Source organism: Dermacentor variabilis, chromosome 7 (assembly GCF_050947875.1).
Source record: "Dermacentor variabilis isolate Ectoservices chromosome 7, ASM5094787v1, whole genome shotgun sequence".
Taxonomy (NCBI): Eukaryota; Metazoa; Arthropoda; class Arachnida; order Ixodida; family Ixodidae; genus Dermacentor; species Dermacentor variabilis.
Window position 1 is genome coordinate 56,130,207 of NC_134574.1, and position 19,926 is coordinate 56,150,132.

Here is a 19,926-nt window from a genome sequence, read left to right on the forward strand (position 1 = left end):
GTACTTTATAGGGTGTTTTTTTTTTTTTCACACCGAGCGCGCATTAGCAGTTTGGAGCGATGAAAGGTTCGCGTCATGTAACACTCCCTATATTGGATCGGAGGCCACTTTTCGAGGACGCCCTGCTGACCTACTACACGACGCTTCACGACGGCGTGAATTTTTGTAGTCCATTAGAAGTGAGAGGTACGCATCATCATGACAGGTGCCTTTCATAAAAAAATTTGCAGCCCACAGAGACGAGTATTCGTAAGCTGTCCTTTAACATGACTGGCTACAAGAGGACTAATCCGACAATTATTGGATCGGTGTTTGGCATGTATTTTATTCTAAACATCAGGCTTGTTCGAGCAGTCCACATGATTTTCGTATCAGTGGTGGTACGTGATTTTATTCATTTCCTTTTGTTTATTGGCATTGTATTGACGTACCGGTTGATATTACAGGCAGGATTGCCGTCCGGTCGTATGCATGCGCTCCCTCTCACCGTAGGCCACAGGTTGAGCAGAACCGTGTGCACAGACACGACGTCGCTTCGACTTTGTGCGAAATTCAAACTATGAGCAATGAAATAGAAGGCTGAGGCTAACAGCACGGAAGACGACAGCTAATTTCCCAAGAGCAACAAGTTTTGATGATTAGAAACGTTTACGCGTTTTTTTGGTTGTTTAATCTCGCATGGAGAATTATAGCCTCAAAAGCGTCGAGAAAATTAATTAACCGCCGCGCTATGAGCAAGAGAAAAACTCAAACTAGAAAGAAAGAAACGATATAAGTGCTTAAAAGAAATCGATGACAAACTTTACAGTTGTCAGGACGAACATCTCACGCCTCTTTGCTACCACTCATAGAGTGTCATGACAAGTTTTAGAAGTCGGGCTATTGGGCATAGAGACACACAGCCTAGAGGAATTACGCTGAATTTCGCAGCACAGCATTAATGTTACTGCCTCCCACAGCAGCGCAAGCCATATATAATTATGCGCTTAAACTGCTCAATGCACTTTAAGAGGACAAGCCGTAGTGAGCCACAAAGATATAAGCACGTGCCGTCCTCGATTATCATTTGTGACCTCTGACCAATTCGGCGCTACTGCGCGCTCCAACACTTACCCGCGTCAGTTCCAGGGGCGCGGATGGACATAATTATATTCGTATAGGACTCCTAATCACCTATCGTAAAAATCTATTCTTATGTGGCCAGCGGCGACTGCTCTTTACGTTTTGTGAATCCACTTACGCTCATTACTGGCACCAGTATTGAAGCTCGCACCTGTACTACCATTACATACACGCCTTTTTAGAACTGCAGCGCTGGTCTGTGCAGCAGTAGGCATCACAAGCTTGCTGATCTTGGAGGCTTTTTTCGCAAGGTTTTTCTTACGCCAAACTATGTTCGTAACTTCGCTTAGAGAATTCCACCCCGTACCCTACAAACAAATAAAATGCAAGAAGAAGCAACTTCGCATAATTATGGATAGGTTTCCATAAGATCCGAGATAACAATTTGTGCGGATGCTCACCATATGCTGCGGCTGTGTCCAAGGACAAAGGCCACGTCACGGAAAGTGTACCAGCCGTGGTTGGTCAAAGGCTCCGGCGTTGCGCCGCTAAGCACGAGGTCGCGGGATTATATCCCGGCTCCGGTGGCCCGCATTTGATCGCATTTCCACGAGGGCAAAATGCAAAAACGGCCATGTATTTGAATCTGCTCATGTAAGTGCACGTGCAAATACCCTAGGCGATCAAAATTGTTCTGGAGTCCCTCACTACGGCGTACCTCATAATCAGATTGTGGTTTTGGCGCGTAAAATCCCAGCTTTAAAGAAAAACGATGGAACGAGGAGGAGGAAATAAAGAGAGAAGACAGGGATGTTAACCAGAAATACATCTTGATGGCGTGGTCGCTCTGACGTGGTCGCTCTGACGTGACGACCTCTGACGTGGTCGCTGCGCCGTAGCGCGTCTGGTGGGAAAGCGCCCCTGCTATTGGCCTCGAGCTCCACCACTGGAAAACTGGCGCCCACGTCGGCGTGACGTGCTAGGAGGGATCACGTGGACATAGAGGCCGCGTCGGCTGCTTCGGGAGCGCCGAAGCGAGCTGAAAACGAGTTTGAATTCTCTCGTACGCTGCGGTCCTCATTTAATGGCGAAGTTTTCCCGCTTCGAGTGTCTCCTTTACAACGCTTGAAAGCACTACAATAGGTAGTGGCTGCCTTTGAAGGCGCGCAACATGGTAGGCTGCTGCTCGGTGCCGCAGGGCCGGATGCACGTAACGGAGGCCGGTGTCAGCCTTATTCACACGTAGCAGCAAGACAAGAAGCTGCGTGAATCTTGGCTCGCGAAACATAAAACCGGCAAACAGTCATCGGCTACAACTCGGGTATGCAGTAAGCACAGACGCGAGGTAGATTTCTGCTACGGCGCCATGTTTGCGATGTTCTGAAGACGCGCACTGAGACGCTCGTCCGGGTCTGCTGCACGACTAATGCATGACGGTTTGGTCTATCAACTTGTCGATGCTACAGATACTGGCAAGTTCAGTGGAGTGGAAAGGCAGCGGTAAGAAGCACATTTAAAAAAAGCAATGCACATGGTCACATGGTCATGTTTGTGTTATGAATAAATGCACTGGATTACAAAAAAGGAGCAGCGGGAAATTGAACGCTGAGAACACCGATAAACATACAGTGCGATGCAACTCGAGAAATAATATTGAAAGGTCAAAGAATTTAGAAGAAAAAAAAAGATTGAATAGTCGCGACGGCACATCATAGTCCCTGTAAATGAAATTATTTTTGTACAGCTCTGATAGCTCCCACGCAACAATGGTTGCTTGTATACTGTCAAATGCTCATATTCTGCGGTCTAAAGCTCATGGCACGGTGCGAGAACACGCGCGCGGAGAAAGCGAAACAGTGCGCGGACAAGCATGCAGACGCGCAGTCGGTCACTGCGAATCTGCGCGATCGCTGCATTGAGGCTTCTTTCTATTACGCTCCATTTAGTTATACAAACACTATAAGAACATATTACACATAGTTTGCTCTCAGCGTTTACCTACCTTTCACGCAAGAAGCTGGTTCGCGAGACTCCATCGCGGCGACAGCGCGCAGTGGCGTTCACTGTACGTATTCGGTAAAGAGATAGCGTCTGTAAACGATTGTGTGCTTTCAGTTTGCCCAAGATTATTATTTAGACAGTAAACAACTTCTCTCGTTTCGGAAGTACTTACAGAAATGTCCGGGAGAGCTTGCGCGTGGTGTTTTCAGTGAGCGCTGACAGCAAAACCTATGAGGAGGGCGCCGCGTGATCCCTCATACTACGCCAGCGAGGCGCTTCCGATAGATGGCGACTCCGTAACTCCTCGCCGCCAATATGTGCCGTGCTGCTGGCGAGGAGCCATGCGTCTGCGTGATGCTCTCAAGCGAGATAAAGGACGATGCCATAGAGGCGTCAGCCCCACGATTGCGACCGTCTACATGGCGCGTCGCGGCCCGGCTGTCCGTGCCGATTACGACGTTTGCCTCGCGTAGATCGTTTTCAGACGCCGAGTTCTTTGGTTCATTCCGCTTTCACAGGCGCAGGTTTCGTCATTGTGTGACCCAAGAGCATGCCGAGGGAATTAGTGGGCGGTGCGAACGGGGTGCGATAACGCTATCGCGTCCCACTCTTGAAGGCGAAACTTAGGCGTCCTCCAATTTTTTTTCACCTTCACCCATCCTTCAGGGTTGAGTAGACAACCCGACCGTTACTCCGGTTAACCTCTGCCTTTTTTTTTTCTTGTTACTCCGCACAGATGGCAAATACCCACTGTAGGGATCGGCCAAGAGTTAGGCGGTTCGGAGAAAATGGATGAAAAATGTTCAGAAAGAACGTGTTAGGGAAAGACGTGTTCTACTCGGTGTTCAAAGTGTAACAGTCGTCATGCTGAAGTGAATCCAAAAATTGGTAAATAGTATTATAATTTATTGCTTTATGAAGGCAGCTAATTGGTGCCAAGAACAAAGTCTTTCATCGCTTGGCAAACATACTGGTGGCTGTGCTTCAATGTGGAAGTTCCAAACGAAAGCAAGACGAAATGGATTGTCTCCCACGTTCATGCTGAGGCCAAGCTTGTTTATAGGGACATCGAGCATCCTTCTTTTTACTGAGGGAAATAGTCAGCATACAAGAAGAAAGTGTTCAGTTTCCGATTCCCCCCACTGTGTACACAAAGGAGATGCCGCCAAACCAGCCTTATGTGTATAGAAATTAATGCCAGAATGTGGCAGCGCAGCCTCGTTAGCGTAACCTCTAATTTGCGTGTCAGGCACACTTTAATGTTCCAGGGCAATAATAGGTGTTAGTTGTCAGACTAATAGAGCGCCAGGATATATTTGTACAACTCGTTCATCATTGTCTAACTCCTAAACTTAGCGACAGCGATAGAGGTGGTTCGAAGAACGCCAGATACTAAAGGACCACCCAGGGAAACATTTGCTAATGAGTCGGCACACTCACTCAAAGGCGCACCCTTGTGCCCAGGCGCCCAAATTAAACGAACGAAACGCAAATGAGATGAAGCCATTGATATCTTGCTTGTAAAAAATTTGAGTCACTACACGTTGTAGTCAATGAACATAGAGTGATTCGCTTATGATAGCCACTGATTAATTAGAGGGGCTCAATATGGCCTGTGCTAAAACTACAGCTAAGAATTCTGTTAGATAGACAGGAATAAAATCTGGAAGCCTAATCGAATGGTACCAATCTAGCGAGAGAAAACAAAAATCCTACACCTGCCTTTTTCTTGTTCTGTGCGGCTTCTGTCGTTATTACAATGTTCGTATGAATATAACTCAAGTGATCAAGAGTCATTGAGAATTCGTTAAATAAATATTTTGCATTATTTGGGTAAATGTTATCGAAAATAATTTCAAGAGAGACAGTAGTATAATTTGCTAGATTTCTCTCACACAGTTTACCAATGCAGAGTTCGAGTCATATCTTATTTTCTTTCTTTCTCTTTCTTTCTCTTTCTTTCTCTCTCTCTCTCGCTATGACAATGATAAAAACTACATTGTTAATGTATCCTCTATTGTTCATTCTCTACCATTTTCCCACTGCTTATTTGTCCTTCACAAAATTTCAAAATTCAGACTCCAGAAGGACAAATTTGAAAAACTCAGTTCAATATCTTCTGCATACTCTTCTCCTTCTCGTTCTTAAACTTTTGTTTGACATGTTCTATTTAACTTTCATTTTGCAAGTTTTTACATATATAGTTCTCTCTTTTTTTGTAATTTCGTTTATACTCATATTACGAATTGATTCGTATCCTATTACCTACAGCGGGTTTGTGCCATCTTAGGCGTGTTTATCATTAGGCTCACCTTTACTTGTCTCGCTGCTGGCGCCCCCAGTGCTCCCTACATGCGGGCGATAGGACAACGACAAGGAAGAAGAAGCGCGCATGCTTGGAATTCACGCGCTTCGACACGGGAACAGGACAACGGAACCATGAACCGCACCTCGAAGAACGAAGTTCAACGGTCCCCGAAGTATTTTTCTCAGTCGAACGACCGACGAGTTTCCTTCGCCGATGAGAGCGTCGCGACCAGCACCGACGAAACCACCCGGAGCAACTCGCAGCCGTTCCCAGTGTACCTTGCAACCGTTCCCGGTGGCCTACCGCGGTCCTCGTCGACTGCCCGCCGCACCTCGACGGGAGGCGGTTTCAGCCAGCGCACACAGAGCTACGGGCACGACTTGGCGCCCATGGATTCCTCGATGACCGCTCTGCTCGGTCTTCGGCCGACTCCGAGTTCGCTCGCTAGTGGACCAGCGATGCCTCCCAGTGTCTACTCACCGCGAGGGAGGTAAGTATTGCAGCAGCGCCGCCTATCAAGCGGACATAACGAGTCCTTCGCGATTGCCCCGAAGAAGCCATCTTACCATTTTCTGCGCAGTCCTTACTGGGTGCGCCCGCCGTTCGGAGGCAGCTGGTCGGACGCCTTCGAGCAGCCTTCCTCAGAGACGCGATTGTTCAAAGAAGCGCCACCTGCAGATGACCGCGACAGTTCGGCGTTCGCCTGGCTGCGCAACATCGGCGTCGGCATGATGTTGGCTGCGATGCTGACCGTCGCGCTGACGCTGGCGCTGACCATGGACCTGCAGGACGCGGACATCAGGCCGTGGCCTAGCTCGCCACTAGAGGGCGGGATAGAAAGTATCGGCTCAAGCAGGGTCGCAGTCCCGCTGGCGCCGAGGAATGTGCCGCTAGGAGGAAGAACATCACAGGCGGGCAACGTGACCAGGCATGACCGACGTGCGGTTAGAGTCGAGCGCCGCGACAGGGCCTTGGGAGTGCAGCAACCCCGCCTACCGCAGCCTGATGCCAATAACCGTACGGTGAGTGACAGGAGTTTCTTTATGGAACTGGGCGGTGACGTCCCGCTAGTGCAGTATATATATATATATATATATATATATATATATATATATTATAAAGGAGATTTTTTGGGGTTCGTAGCGACCGCCGGTCCTAGGATGCACCGAGCAGGTTTCGGGCTCGAGCCGCTGCTGCGCGCTTGATGCTGCCGATGCTGCTGACTCTGTGCGCACGTTCGTCATCTTCCTTACAATGGCCCCGCGGAAATAAAGGAGCCATCCTGACAACTTAGTTTTCTGGAAGGGCGGTAGCATGGTGATACGGCTTGAGACGCTGAACGTGAACGACTTCGCGGTTACGACGTCGCACGTCGGACGGCGGCGTTAGCGGCTCAACCAGGTAATTGACGGATGATGTTCTCTCGAGAACGCGGTATGGCCCGTCGTACTTCGGAAGGAGTTTTGAAGTGAACCCAGGCGTGCGGTGTGGCACTAACAACCAAACGAGAGCGCCCGGGAGAAAAGTGGGAGTCAAGTTCTGGGCATCGTGAACAGCTTTTTGAAGGTTCTGGTCGCCCGAGGTGAATCGGCGGGCCAGCTGGCGACATCCCTCGGCGTGTCTGGCGGCTCCCGAGATCGGCCGGCATTCAGATGGGTCCCGCCGGTAGGGCAGAATAGTGTCAATTGTGTGCGAAGGTTGACGGCCGTAAAGAAGGTAAAAGGGTGAGAATCCGGTAGTGGCCTGAGTCGCGGTGTTGTAGGCGTAGGTGACAAACGGAAGAACTAGGTCCCAATTAGAGTGATCAGGTGAGACATACATGGCGAGCATGTCACCAAGAGTTCGATTAAAGCGTTCCGTGGTACCGTTAGTCTGTGGGTGATAAGCAGTGCATTTACGATGAACAATGGTGCATTCAGCAAGCAGTCGTTCGATGACTTCAGATAAGAAGGCGCGGCCTCTGTCGCTTAAACGTTCACGTGGACCACCATGACGAAGGAGAAAACGACGAAGTGTGAAATTGGCGACCTCCTGCGCTGTAGCATTTGGTAGAGCAGCAGTCTCGGCATAACGGGTTAAGTGGTCTACCGCAACGATTATCCACCTGTTGCCGGCAGGAGTCAACGGAAGTAGCCCGTAGAGATCTATGCCCACGCGATCAAAGGGTTGGGATGGCCATTGTAAAGGCTGGAGTTCACCGGCAGAGTTGGGCGGTGGCGCTTTGCGGCATTGGCACTCATGACAAGAGCGGACGAACTTTCGAACGAAATTGTACATTCCGCGCCAGTAATAGCGGTGTTGAAGTCTTTCGTAGGTCTTGAAGACTCCCGCGTGGCCACACTGAGGGTCGACATGGAACGACGAGCAGAGCTCTGATCGCAAGATTCTCGGAATGACGAGTAACCAGGTGTGTCCCTCTGGGGCACAGTTGCGATTCTCGGAATGACGAGTAACCAGGTGTGTCCCTCTGGGGCATAGTTGCGTCGATATAGTAGCTGGTCGCGAATCGCAAAATGAGGAACTTGGCACCGAAGCTTACGTGACGCCGGAACTTTCAACGTATCCGAGAGAAGGTCTAGCAGAGATGCTGTCCAGGAATCATCACGCTGTGCAGCAACGATAGTGTCAACGTCCAGAGGATAATGTACACTCGCAGGCGGAGTCGTCACTGGCCTTCGGGGGAAGCGGCGATCGGGATAGCGCGGCAGCATCGGAGTGCTTTCGCCCTGAACGGTAAACCACGCGGATGTCATATTCTTGGATTCGCAATGCCCAGTGGGCAAGGCGGCCCGATGGATCTTTGAGCGTCGACAGCCAACATAGTGCGTGGTGGTCGGTCACTACGTCAAACGATCGGCCGTATAAATATGGGCGAAACTTGCCAAACGCCCACACAATGGCCAAACACTCCTTTTCTGTAACGCTGTAATTCGTCTCCGCCTTGGTTAACGTATGACTCGCGCATGCGACGACGTATTCTGTGTGGCCAGGTTGACGCTGTGCCAACACAGTGCCAAGGCCTACACCGCTTGCATCGGTATGGATTTCGGTTGGCGCTTGAGGGTCAAAGTGGCGAAGAATGGGTGGCGTCGCGAGAAGGCGGCGCAAGGTTTTGAAGGCGTCGTCACACGCTGGAGACCATGATGAGTGATCTCTAGCGCCGCTAAGGAGCTGCGTGAGAGGCGATATAATTGACGCAAAATTTCGAACGAATCATCGGAAGTAAGAGCAGAGGCCGGTAAAACTGCGTAGCTCGCAGTTTACCGGCCTCTGGAACGCAGTAAACGGAACGCAGTAACAGCACGTAGTTTCTCGGGATCCGGGCGAATGCCCTCCTTTGACACGACATGGCCTAAAATTGTGAGCTGACGAACAGCAAATCGACACTTCTTCAGGTTAAGTTGCAACCCGGCGTTGGTCAAGCAAGTGAGTACGTGCTGGAGGCGGAGCAGGTGCGTTGCGAAATCAGGGGCGAACACCACAATGTCGTCAAGATAGAAAAGACAGATTTTCCATTTGAGGCCACGCAGAACATTATCCATCATTCTTTCGAACGTAGCAGGCGCGTTGCAAAGTCCGAAAGGCATGACGGTGAATTCATACAAGCACTCTGGTGTAACAAAGGCAGTTTTTGGGCGATCGGCCTCTGCCATCGGAACCTGCCAATAGCCTGACCGCAAATCCAGCGAAGAACACGGCTCCCTGCAGACAGTCCAGAGCATCATCGATGCGTGGTAATGGGTAGACGTCCTGCAGCGGGATCTTGTTCAACCGTCGAAAATCAACACAGAAGCGGATGGAACCGTCTTTTTTGTGTGACGAGGACCACGGGAGAGGTCCATGGGCTTTGGGAAGGTTGAATGACGCCTCGATGGAGCATGTCATCGACCTGGTCTGCAATGACGCGACGTTCCGTAACGGATACGCGATATGGTCTTTGTCGCAGCGGTGAGTGAGAGCCAGTGTCGATGTAATGCTCGACCGTCGATGCACGGCCAAGAGATGTTTGCGCAACTTCGAAAGAACGGCGGAACTGCTGAAGGACTGCGACAAGTTGAGATCACTGCGAGTGCGTCAGATCTTCGGCGATGAATGGGCTGAACACACCAGTCCATGTTGAGTCAGGTACGGAGAGGGCATTAATTCATGGACGGCAGTAGAAGGCACTTCGTCGAGGACGGAGGCAATTCGTGTTGAATCGACCAACTCGACGTAACCAAGGCATTCGCGGCGGAGCAGTGATAGCGGCGACGAAAGCTGATTGTAAATGGGCATTGTGCTGACACCGGTGGCAAGGTCAAGAGCTGCAAAGCGCAAAGGAAGCGCTTTTCTGGTAACAAAGTGATGAGAGGGCATGAAGAAGACCGTCCCGTCGGATATGGTACTACAGAAGACTGGTGCGAATGCTGAAGAGCACAGGGGAATAGAGGTGTCTTCTTTCACGAGAATTTTAGCGGCAGGATGAGCATCAACGGAGGCCAGGTCACCAAGGTGGAAAAGTTCAATCTCAGCCCGAGCGCAATTGATGATGGCATTGTGGCGTGAGAGGAAATCCCATCCTAGAATAACGGCGTGGGAGCACGATGAAAGAACTATAATTCAATCGTGTACAAAACGTCCTGTATGGTCGCACGAGCAGTACAAGCAGCTGCAGGGCAAATGGGTTGAGCAATCGCCGTTCGAAGCGACAATCCAGACAGACGTCGTCACTTTACGAAGCGAACGGCAAAACCTCGCATCCATAACTGAAATAGCGGCACCGGTATCGACGAGGGCGACTGTGGCGACATTTTCGATAAACACATCAATGACATTGGCAGGTAAAGGAGGAGGACTTCGGCATGTCGACACTTGCGCAGTTCTTGCCTCAGGAACTGCGTCGTCTAGTTTCCCTCTTCGTTAGAGACGGGTCGTCGAGGCATAGGGGAAAGCGATCGGCGACGTGGAGAGGATGATCGGAGGCGTTCGAAGCGAGGACGGCGATCAGTCTGGGAGCGAGCTGGTGATGGGTCAAGGGTCCGTAAGGCGCATTTGAATCAGGCGGCACATAGGGCGCTCGGCGATCGTCCAGGCGGCACATAGGGCGCTCGGCGATCGTCATCGAACGCCTGCGATCGGCGGCGGCAGAACCTTGCGGCATGACCGGGACACCTGCATGCGAAGCAGATAGGGCGATTGTCCGGCGTACGCCACGGGTTAGCGATGGCAGTGGTGGTCCAGGGGTTGGGAGGGGGGGGGGCGGTGCACAGGCTGCTGGAAGCGACGCAGGGGCACAGTGCGAGGGGCCATTGCAGCAACTGTAGCATACGTGACTGGTGTAGTCACGACATCCTGCTGATGAACAGCTGGCAGCGCTTACGCGACCTCTTCATGGATCACGTTACGGAGATGAGACGGTAAAGTGCTGGCAGACTCCTGAGTGACGGACACCAGAGATAGCTGTCGTGCGACTTCTTCGCGGACGAAGTCCTTGATTTGGGTTATCAGGGAGGCTTGTTCTGGGCCGGTGGTCAGGCTGCAGAGTGACGTCGCATTTGGTGTAGGATGTCGCCTTGTCAGAGCTCGCTGCTTACGTAATTCATCATAGCTCTGGTACAAGCTGATGACGTCGTCAACAGTGCGCGGGTTCTTGGCCAGAAGCATCTGGAACGCGTCATCATCGATTCCCTTCATGACGTGCTTGATCTTTCCCGCTTCCGTCATGGCAGCGTTCACGCGCCTGCACAAATCTAGCACGTCTTCTATATAGCTGGTGAATGTCTCACCCGTGTCCTGTGCGCGTGTACGCAAACGCTGCTCGGCTCGGAGTTTCCTGACGGCGGGTCGGTCAAACACTTCCGTAGTCGACGTCTTGAACGCCGACCACGTTCGGATATCCTTCTCATGATTTCTGAACCAGAGACTGGCCACGCCCGCGAGGTAGAATGATACGTAAGCCGGTTTGTCCGAGTCATTCCATTTGTTGTCACCGCTCACCCGTTCGTAGGACGACAGCCACTCTTCAACGTCCTTGTCGTCTGTTCCGCCGAACATAGGAGGCTATAAGCGTACGGTGAGTGCCAGGAGTTTCTTTATGGAACTGGGCGCTGACGTCCCGCTAGTGCAATATATATATATATATATATATATATATATATATATATATATATATATATATATATATATATATATATATATATATATATATATATATATATATTATACCAGCGACTGCGTGACTGCGAGGCGCCGACGCCTCGGCGAGCGAACAGGCTTTTGCTAAATCTTCAGTAAACTAGGATTATGAGAAACCCCACTTAGGGTTCGTTGCGTAATTATATGTATTAATTTAACGCATTTGAAGACAATGATTATTTCCGAAGTGTTCTTTACACAAGCGCTCGTTACCTACAACTTGGCGTGGTCAAATTATGGTCACCTTGTTACACCTGCAAAATTTGGAATAAGGACCCTCGTGGTAGTACGTGTGATTGACGCCGCAGTGCGATATTTAAATAGTGTTGTTAGGCAGTCAGGCACCTAGGTGCCAGCTTCTCTGGTACTGAGGGTGTCACCAGGGACGCCGTATTTTTCTCGCGACTTTCTTTAACCAGTGCGACTGGTGGTGCTCCTGCGGCTCGACCACCAGACAAGCGTCGAGGCCGTTCTGACGGTTACTTTGTGCCTTATCTCCCAAACTGATGTATTTCGCGGAGCTATCGGGAACTTCAGCAAGATCATCTTGAGGAAAGCCTGCTCTCATAATGCGCTCAACTTGGCCTTTCGCACTATAGGTCAGCTGCTGCTCACACAATACGCTAAGAACCGCGCGTTGGTAGGTTACAGCAATGTCTCTCTTCGCTATCTTAAGTTTTTCGGTGTGAGCCTACGATTTAATGAGTCAAACACACGGACGGGCGTTTACTGCACCAGCCTAGGACTGAGAAAGAAATTCTGCAATATACAACAGCCCATTCTAAAATTCAATGATCAGCAATTTTATGTCATTCAAACACACACACACACACACATACGCACATATTGCGAGAAAAGATATCCACCATTGCAGCGTACACGCAGTACAATAGTACAATGTGTCAGCCCTAGTGCTGGAGGCAGCATACGGTATGTGGCATCACAGGAAAGCTGCCTTGCTGATCCTGAAAACAGTTGGACGTCCACCCACTTTGCACTGTTTGCACTATGTAGCGCTTGTCTCACAACAACTATACTCTCTATGTCGCATGCAGTGATTTTCTCTAGCAGTGCAGTAGGTACATGCAGGTAGCAACGGCATGCATGGATCAGCTTACGACAGGACAGTACCAAGAGCGGAATGTTAAGTAACACAAGCGTACGCGAGTATGATGATGGTTATATTGTTGGGAAACAATGGTACCCTTCAAAAGGCGTAATAGGTTCCAGAGCATGTAAGGGGTGCACTTTCAAAATGGATCTCCTAGTAGGAAGACAGCAGCTCTTGACATCATTTCTAATATTACGTAAGCAGAGCCCTTTTTTCGTTGACTCTTTTTAAAAAAACTTGAGATGGTTGTTTCCTTTCATAAAAATCTCATAAGTTTTCCAAGAATCAAGCCGCAGGATCGAGATGTTGGCAAGCACTGCTTTAGACTACAGCTTCTAAAGATCCGATACGTTAGGACAGCATTGGTGACGTACACAGAATTGACTTTAAAAAGGCACCAAAGGAGAACCTAACGTCGAGCTAGAAAGATGAGTTATTTGTCTAGAAGCCTATCATTGTTTACCGTCTGCCAGTGTGCTAGAATATCAATTTCTTGCTTAGAAACTCTCCGCGGAAGATCCCGCCGTGGTTTCTCGCTTTGAACCACCCGAGCCAAGATGACGCAATCTCCAAGTGACCTCCCTTTTTGCCACACACTGTGACTGAGCCAGTGCCGACGTCACATGAGGGATACCGTAGTCTACAACAGGTGGCGCCATTCCGACTTTCCCTTTTCGTAATTATCTCGTTTACGAAAGCTCAGTCCTGGCTACGAATGACCAATCTTTTTATCACCAAAGCATAAACTTTCAATTTAGCTCGCCTTATTGAACGAGGCCACACAGGAAAAGCTAAAAGTAAGAACTCACGATTAAAGCAATGACTTACGAAAACTATAACCATGGCCTAGGCGCACGGCTACAGATGTCCGCACTTCTTGGTCACCTTTCGGATTGACTGCGAAGCACAAAACGAAAATCAGCGGGAAGAAGTTAGTCTGCTTTCAAACTCAACACTACTTAATACGGTGTTCTTATAATTTATGTCAGCGGGATATTACCGTACACACATTATACTTGCAAGGTCATAATGTAAACATGTTCCTTCTACATTATTAGTCTAAAATGCAAAGGCTCGCAAACGGAAGATTTACCAGGCTTTATCTCGCATTATGTTTAAGTCCCTGATCACATTCTTGATTATGCATAGATAGTGCATTCTCTCTACCAGGCATTCTTTCATGTATACTGTAATACTATGAATTTTCAAGTGGCTTTAGTTCTTTCGTGCGATTCCAGTCTGCATCTTTTCGAAAATACCCGCAAATCGGTGTATGGCCGTCAAGGCGAATTGCCCTTGTGACAGAGTAGCACGCGGAGGGAGATTCCTTAATGAAAGCGGGTACCAGTTGCGAAATTAAATGAAGTTATCAACGTTAGTCCTAGCTGTAGCTTAAGATAGCCCCTGCAGAAAGCACTATCGACAGTAATACCGGCGAATGGCGCAGTACTGGGGAAGTCGACAGAGAGAAGCTCTTCTTTCCGCATGCCACGTCCTGATCAGACTGGTAATCCAGGCTTGGTTGTTGAATTTCTCAGGAGGTAGGGCAGGGTGTGTTTCCTTAAAGCGTGCAGAAGCGCAGGCTCTCGCCATTCACGGCTTCGCGGTGGTTAAGCGACGTCATTGCTGAACGTTTTCTGTTTCCTCCTAAATGACATAAGAACAGAAAGTTGCACGCAGCGCTCTCTGCAAGAACACCTTCCTTTCTATTGTTGTGCGTGTCTCCTGATCCAGCTGCTGTCGCAACGGTGCCGGAGCCACTTCTACAGCTACTGCCACCGCGGCCGCGACGAGGTCTACTACAGCACCTCCTTGCGCGCCTGTGCCTCGACGGTGGCTGACAGCGTGCACGTGTGCAACCACGGCGCCAACAGGTTCACCAGCCTCGAGAGCTGCCTCGCCAGCTGCGTGAACGTCGGCGATGGGAGGCAGCAGCGGCACTGCTACGAGTACGCACTCTTCACCACCTGCTCGTGGTGAGTGTTGAGCAGGCGACGAAAGGATGAACCTTTAATTAGCACACTAAAGATTAACGATAGGTCAGATTAGACTTGTAAACTATTGTTTCAAATGCATGTTAGGAGGAAATGGATGTGAGAATGTTTCTGTTCTCATGTAACGGTTAAACTGCAGCGTCACTGGCTACTTCGCAAATAACAGTGTGTTTTGGGCCGTTGGGATCATTTTTGAGAGAAGAATTTCTGAGAGCTTGCTGTACCTCATCGCAGACCTAACTTCTTGCACTGCAGCGAAGAATACAGTGCTCGTTTCACCCAATCAGCAAACATGGGAGGAGAGCTCGCCCATCGTGTGATGCTAATGCGTTCGCGAAGCCTCCACTCGGGTGGCACTATTCTGACGGCTGTCAACGGCGGACAATGCACAAGCCCTCTTTCTGGTTCTCTCTCGGGGTTGTCCGACGCGTTGCGTAGCCATCTCGGCAATGTGATTGAGTTGCTGACACGAAGCGTGTGTTTAGCCTTTACTTCCCATTCAGCCCGTAGGTAGACACGAGAGGGTGGAAATGAAAATGTTTCTAAAGCTAACCAAACCGGCGACGGACAACGAACAAAGCGTAAAGGGAGGAAACTTATTTACATAGTACGATGAGTGCCGTGGGATTGGCAGTCTGTACCAAGAGCGAAAGTTTCCATCTACATACTTCTAATATTGTACACATTGTACCAAATACTTGCACAAAATTTTACGGGCCACGTAATAGTTTCCAAGTGTCTAGCTTTTTAGGGTTTAGGAAGTTTGAGGCGTTTTCAATGGCCTTTTTGATTATTGTGGCCATTCGCTAAGCACCATTACGTATATTCAAGGAAACCGACTCGCTACGGGAATGTGCCCATTATGGTTGCTTACCTTTAGTCGATAATGATATCCGCATGAATTCAATACGAACATAACTTCCTCCTCCTATAAGAATAACTTAACTGTAATATAAAGCGGTTTTTTGCGTACGGTTTTAATCAGGTGCATTTGCAGCGAAGCTATTTATTACTTTATATACTACATTGTCTGGATCTATGCTTTCGATTTCGTTTCTCTGAGATGTGAACTAAGTAACAAGAATGCAACCTTCGACAAAGAAATACTATTGCGTACAGAAAAGGTGATAGTCAACCAGACAAACATAAATTCCATGGCGGGGAATTTTTTCCTGCACTGCGAAAGTTAGTGCCCGTCATCACACTCCTCCTATCACCTAATCACCTAATCACCTAATCGCGTTTTCACTTTCTGTAAGGCACCTACCATTCTAGTTGCGGTTCGTCGTGGTGTCTGTATCGTGTGAAACTAAAATTCATGTCCACAATCGCAAACAAGCTTTTCACTATTCCCGACTCCTACTGCATATATTGTTACCCAGAAGCTCGGTCGCATAGAAGGAAATTCCTGGGTCACATTAGCAGCACAGCCTGATTAGGCCTGTAAAATACGAACGTCGGCATTCACTTTCAATGTCGACGGCAAGGCACACTCGAGGTGCATAACATGTCACTGCTGATATAATATCGTCCTTCTAGAAGACGACAGAAACGATTCCCGAGAGAGTATATATATTTTGCCTGAGAAAACTTTTGCAAGGTCGAAGCGCTTGCAGACGTTTCACGTTCGCATTTTAATGCGAAATAAATCATCCTTAGGCGCTTAATGATAAAATTTGTACAATAATGATGCAGTGCACGGCACTACATAGCCAATTGCTATACATAACATCGGTGGATGAACAACAATATGACGGGCAGACATTCAAAAATCGCTCGCAAGTAGCGGCTCTTATTGGCCTTCTAATTCAGGCAGCGAAATGTCATCGTTCGCTCACTGGTTCTGCAGGCAGGACGTAGCGGAAACGTGGTGGTTCTACGACGGCTCCCGCTGCAGCCGGTGGAACTTCCCCCGGGGCGAGTGTCCGCTACAAGATGGGCGGGTGTTCCGCACGCGCCGGGAGTGCGACGCGGCGTGCGCGCATCGAGAGCGAGGCGACAGCGACGAAGAACGCCGCTGCGACGCTCCCGACGCCGGCACCTGCACGCCTCGCCAGATGAGGCACCCGTACTTCGCCGACATGGGGCTGGCGGCCCGGCTCGCTGCGTCGTCGCGTCGAGCGGCGAACTCGTCGCGCACCGCTGCCTCGTCGGATCGAACCGATTCGACTCGATGGCGAGCTGCGAACGCGCTTGCAGCGAGTTATGACGGGCTGTAACCACGTGGCCCGAGCTTCGTATACGATGTGTGTGGCATTAAAAGCCCGCGCAGATTTGATTCTTGGCTGTATTTTTCGTGCCATTGACTGTATCTGATTTGCAGGTGCGGTGTCCTAAAGAAGACAACTAGCTGTCGTACACTAAATTTTGGTTTCATACTTTCGCGGGCATTCGACACGCTAGCGGTGTGCTGCCAAGACGAAAATTTGGCTCAGTATTTTAACGCAGCCTACGATGGCGCATACATCGCGAATTCAACTGGAAACGTACATCATCCGTTTGTTGATGGAACGAACCTACATTCTGCCGTTCTGCACATAGTCGCAGCAGTACCTTATTCTGGTAGACTTCCGGCAATTTCACTACGGTTAAAGTAATTTTTCGGTTAATTCGATCCCGACTTGCGTCGCGGACCGCTACCGCGCATTTCAATTGGCACAAACTTTCGTTATTTCGATCCTAAAATTGGTATCGCGACAGGTAAATGGAAGTTGACCGCTCAGCATTCACGCGCCTAACCCCTATGGGGACCACAGTGACGACCGCATTAGTCGCAGCGTCCGTCTCGCTCGAGCTTAGGGGACAGTGCATAGGACACGCCATCTCCTGTCAAAAACGCCTATTTTCCGCGCGCCCCACGATCATTTACAAGCAGTAACGGTAGCTCACGACGTGTGATTCTAATGAGCGCCTTTTGTTTTCTAAAAAAATTGGGCGGTAAAATGCGCGCGTGGTGGCAATCGCACATGAAACCGAAACTACCTTCGCGGCGTTTGTACGCTTTACCACATAATGCGACTAAATTGGGGTGAAGCTTACTTTAAAAATCATACGCCAAATTGATTTTAGGAAACCGGGCGGCATTCTAAAGAATTGGATTCGCGATAGATCTTAATTTTCGTCGGACGCTTTAATATACATTAGTTCTCTATTTTGGACACATAGAAGGTTCGCCTGCGTTTGATTCGGAGGCATCTTCCAGCAAATACTGCCATATGAATCAGCAATGTGTCTTCGCGTTTTCTCTGCGTCGTGTTTAATTCAATCCGCTGTATAATTTCACCAACATCGTCGATCTCCTCAAGGTTAAATGAACGGAAGGCGACTGCGACACGGTAGTGTTTGCCGTGTGAACTTTTTATTACTGTGTTAGACTGTCACTAGCGCACACAGCCACGCACTGAATAGGGAAATACAGCGATTGGACTGATCTGAGAATAGGCCGTTGTGCACTCTTGATTAGAGGGAAACCCGAAGTACAGATTCTCCGTTTATTTTTTGTGATATCAATTCTATGGACACTCCAGGTGTGTTTCGCCCGTCGGTGTCGCCGTGACGTTCTGTATAAAGTCCAATGGCGATAACATGGTCGTTGCGCACCGTATGCTGTATGTGCGAGTGAAAGCATGTGAGGGTGAGCTGACAATGGCGGCTTAATCTCGCGCGTGCAAGGGAGGAAAGCAGGGCGGAAGCACGCCGTCTTCCGTCGCGCGCTAGGCATCGGCGGGAAGAAGGGATGGGGGGGGGGGGGGGGCGTTCTACTCCCGGCGGCTGCTCCTTATGGCGCGGCTGCGCGGGCCCTATTTTGAAAGCGAACTGCGATGAGTACACAGCCTACGTCCGCGGAGGGCTCAAAGCTTCGCGTTCGCTGTGTTCTCAACGCTTAGTTCGCTTTGAACCGAGAGGCAGGGCGAAGGTCAGTTTGCTCGCTGATGCTGCCACCCAGCCTTTTTGACAGCGTTTTGACAGCGAGTTTCCGCGGTCGTCGATTAAGATGTGTTCATGTACACTTGTGTGCGCATGACACCATGCTTGCTAATTTAGTAAGTAAGTAAATGTTTGCAAGTTTATACGGCCGACAAAAGTGCTACCCTTACTCCAGAACACCGTGAATTCAAAGCGCGCCGCCATATTTATGAGCGCTGGTCGCGCCATCTATCCCAAGCGCCGCGAAGTAGCAGGTCTGGGCTGCCACGCCGCGAGATGCGACCCGGCGCAAAAGCGAAACTTGGGCTTTTCAGCTGGGCGGAAGGCGTGTGGCGCGTTTTTTCTAACCTGTAATTTTCGCTGTCTCGATCCAATCAAACTTCAAGACCTCATGCAAGTCCGCAATGGCCACACTGAGTGCTGTGCAGGCTGCAGAAGCGAATACATCGGGCAAGTACGCTATTACGTTTGTACAAACCGCGCGCTATATGCTAATACACGTGTGAGCTGTAATATCTTCGCATTTTTGGCACGTAACCTGTGAAGAAATATACAGCACTGTGTTGGTGCCATATATTAGTAAAGCACGCAGAACATTGTCCTCTGCACATTCAGTTTGGTCTTGTTTGTCATGGTCACTACTGGGTTGGCAGCGTTTGGCAACCAACTGGCGAGGTCGTATGACTCGGCTTATAGACTGCCTGATTAGCAGACGCCTGCCCTTCACCACCTGCACATTGAAAACAAAATATATGTTTTAGTAAGAACGGCTGTAGTTCTTTCCCATGCCATCACTGTTGCGAAGATATGAAGTCCTCTCAAAATGAAAAATACACCAGGCCAATTGTATCGTGCAACCATTTAAGAATACAACATTCAGAACACAAGCCTACAGCCCTCGAACAAGCAGCATACGAAGCTAAACCTGCACTCAATGGAAAATGAGGAACTATAGTAGTTATAATGCTCAACAACAGGTGCAGTCAAAGCCCGTATAGCAGGGTGAGCATGACAGATGCAGGTGTTGTACAGCTGCTGCAAAAACCATGACAGGGCACATAAAATTACCATCCCTACTTAAAGATGCATCATCAGGGACCCCTTTGTACAATACAACAGCCGCACCTGCATTAAATTAGCCCAACCAACTGCAGCTACCTGGTATCAGACCTGTTTCACCTGTGCAAGGTCATATCGGATTGTTGGCGCTCCCTTGGAAAAGAAAACAGCAAAAAAAAAAAACTGGCGAGAACGAGCAAAATTTTGCTACAAAATACAATAACTAACCACCTTATTTTCCTCGCTATATGAACGGAAAAATCTTGCGCTTTACCACTCATAACAGTCCG

General features: G+C 49.3%; 1 protein-coding gene across 1 annotated transcript; it reads left to right on the plus strand.

The window, feature by feature from the left end:
• Window positions 1-5,763: 5,763 nt before the first annotated feature.
• On the plus strand, window positions 5,764-16,928 carry LOC142589047 (uncharacterized). The gene is made up of 4 exons (XM_075700834.1): window positions 5,764-5,861; window positions 5,952-6,393; window positions 14,391-14,632; window positions 16,500-16,928. Exons 1-4 carry the CDS (start codon window positions 5,773-5,775, stop codon window positions 16,867-16,869), a joined length of 1,143 nt encoding a protein of 380 aa, XP_075556949.1. The 5' UTR covers window positions 5,764-5,772; the 3' UTR covers window positions 16,870-16,928.
• The last annotated feature ends 2,998 nt before the right edge of the window (window positions 16,929-19,926 follow it).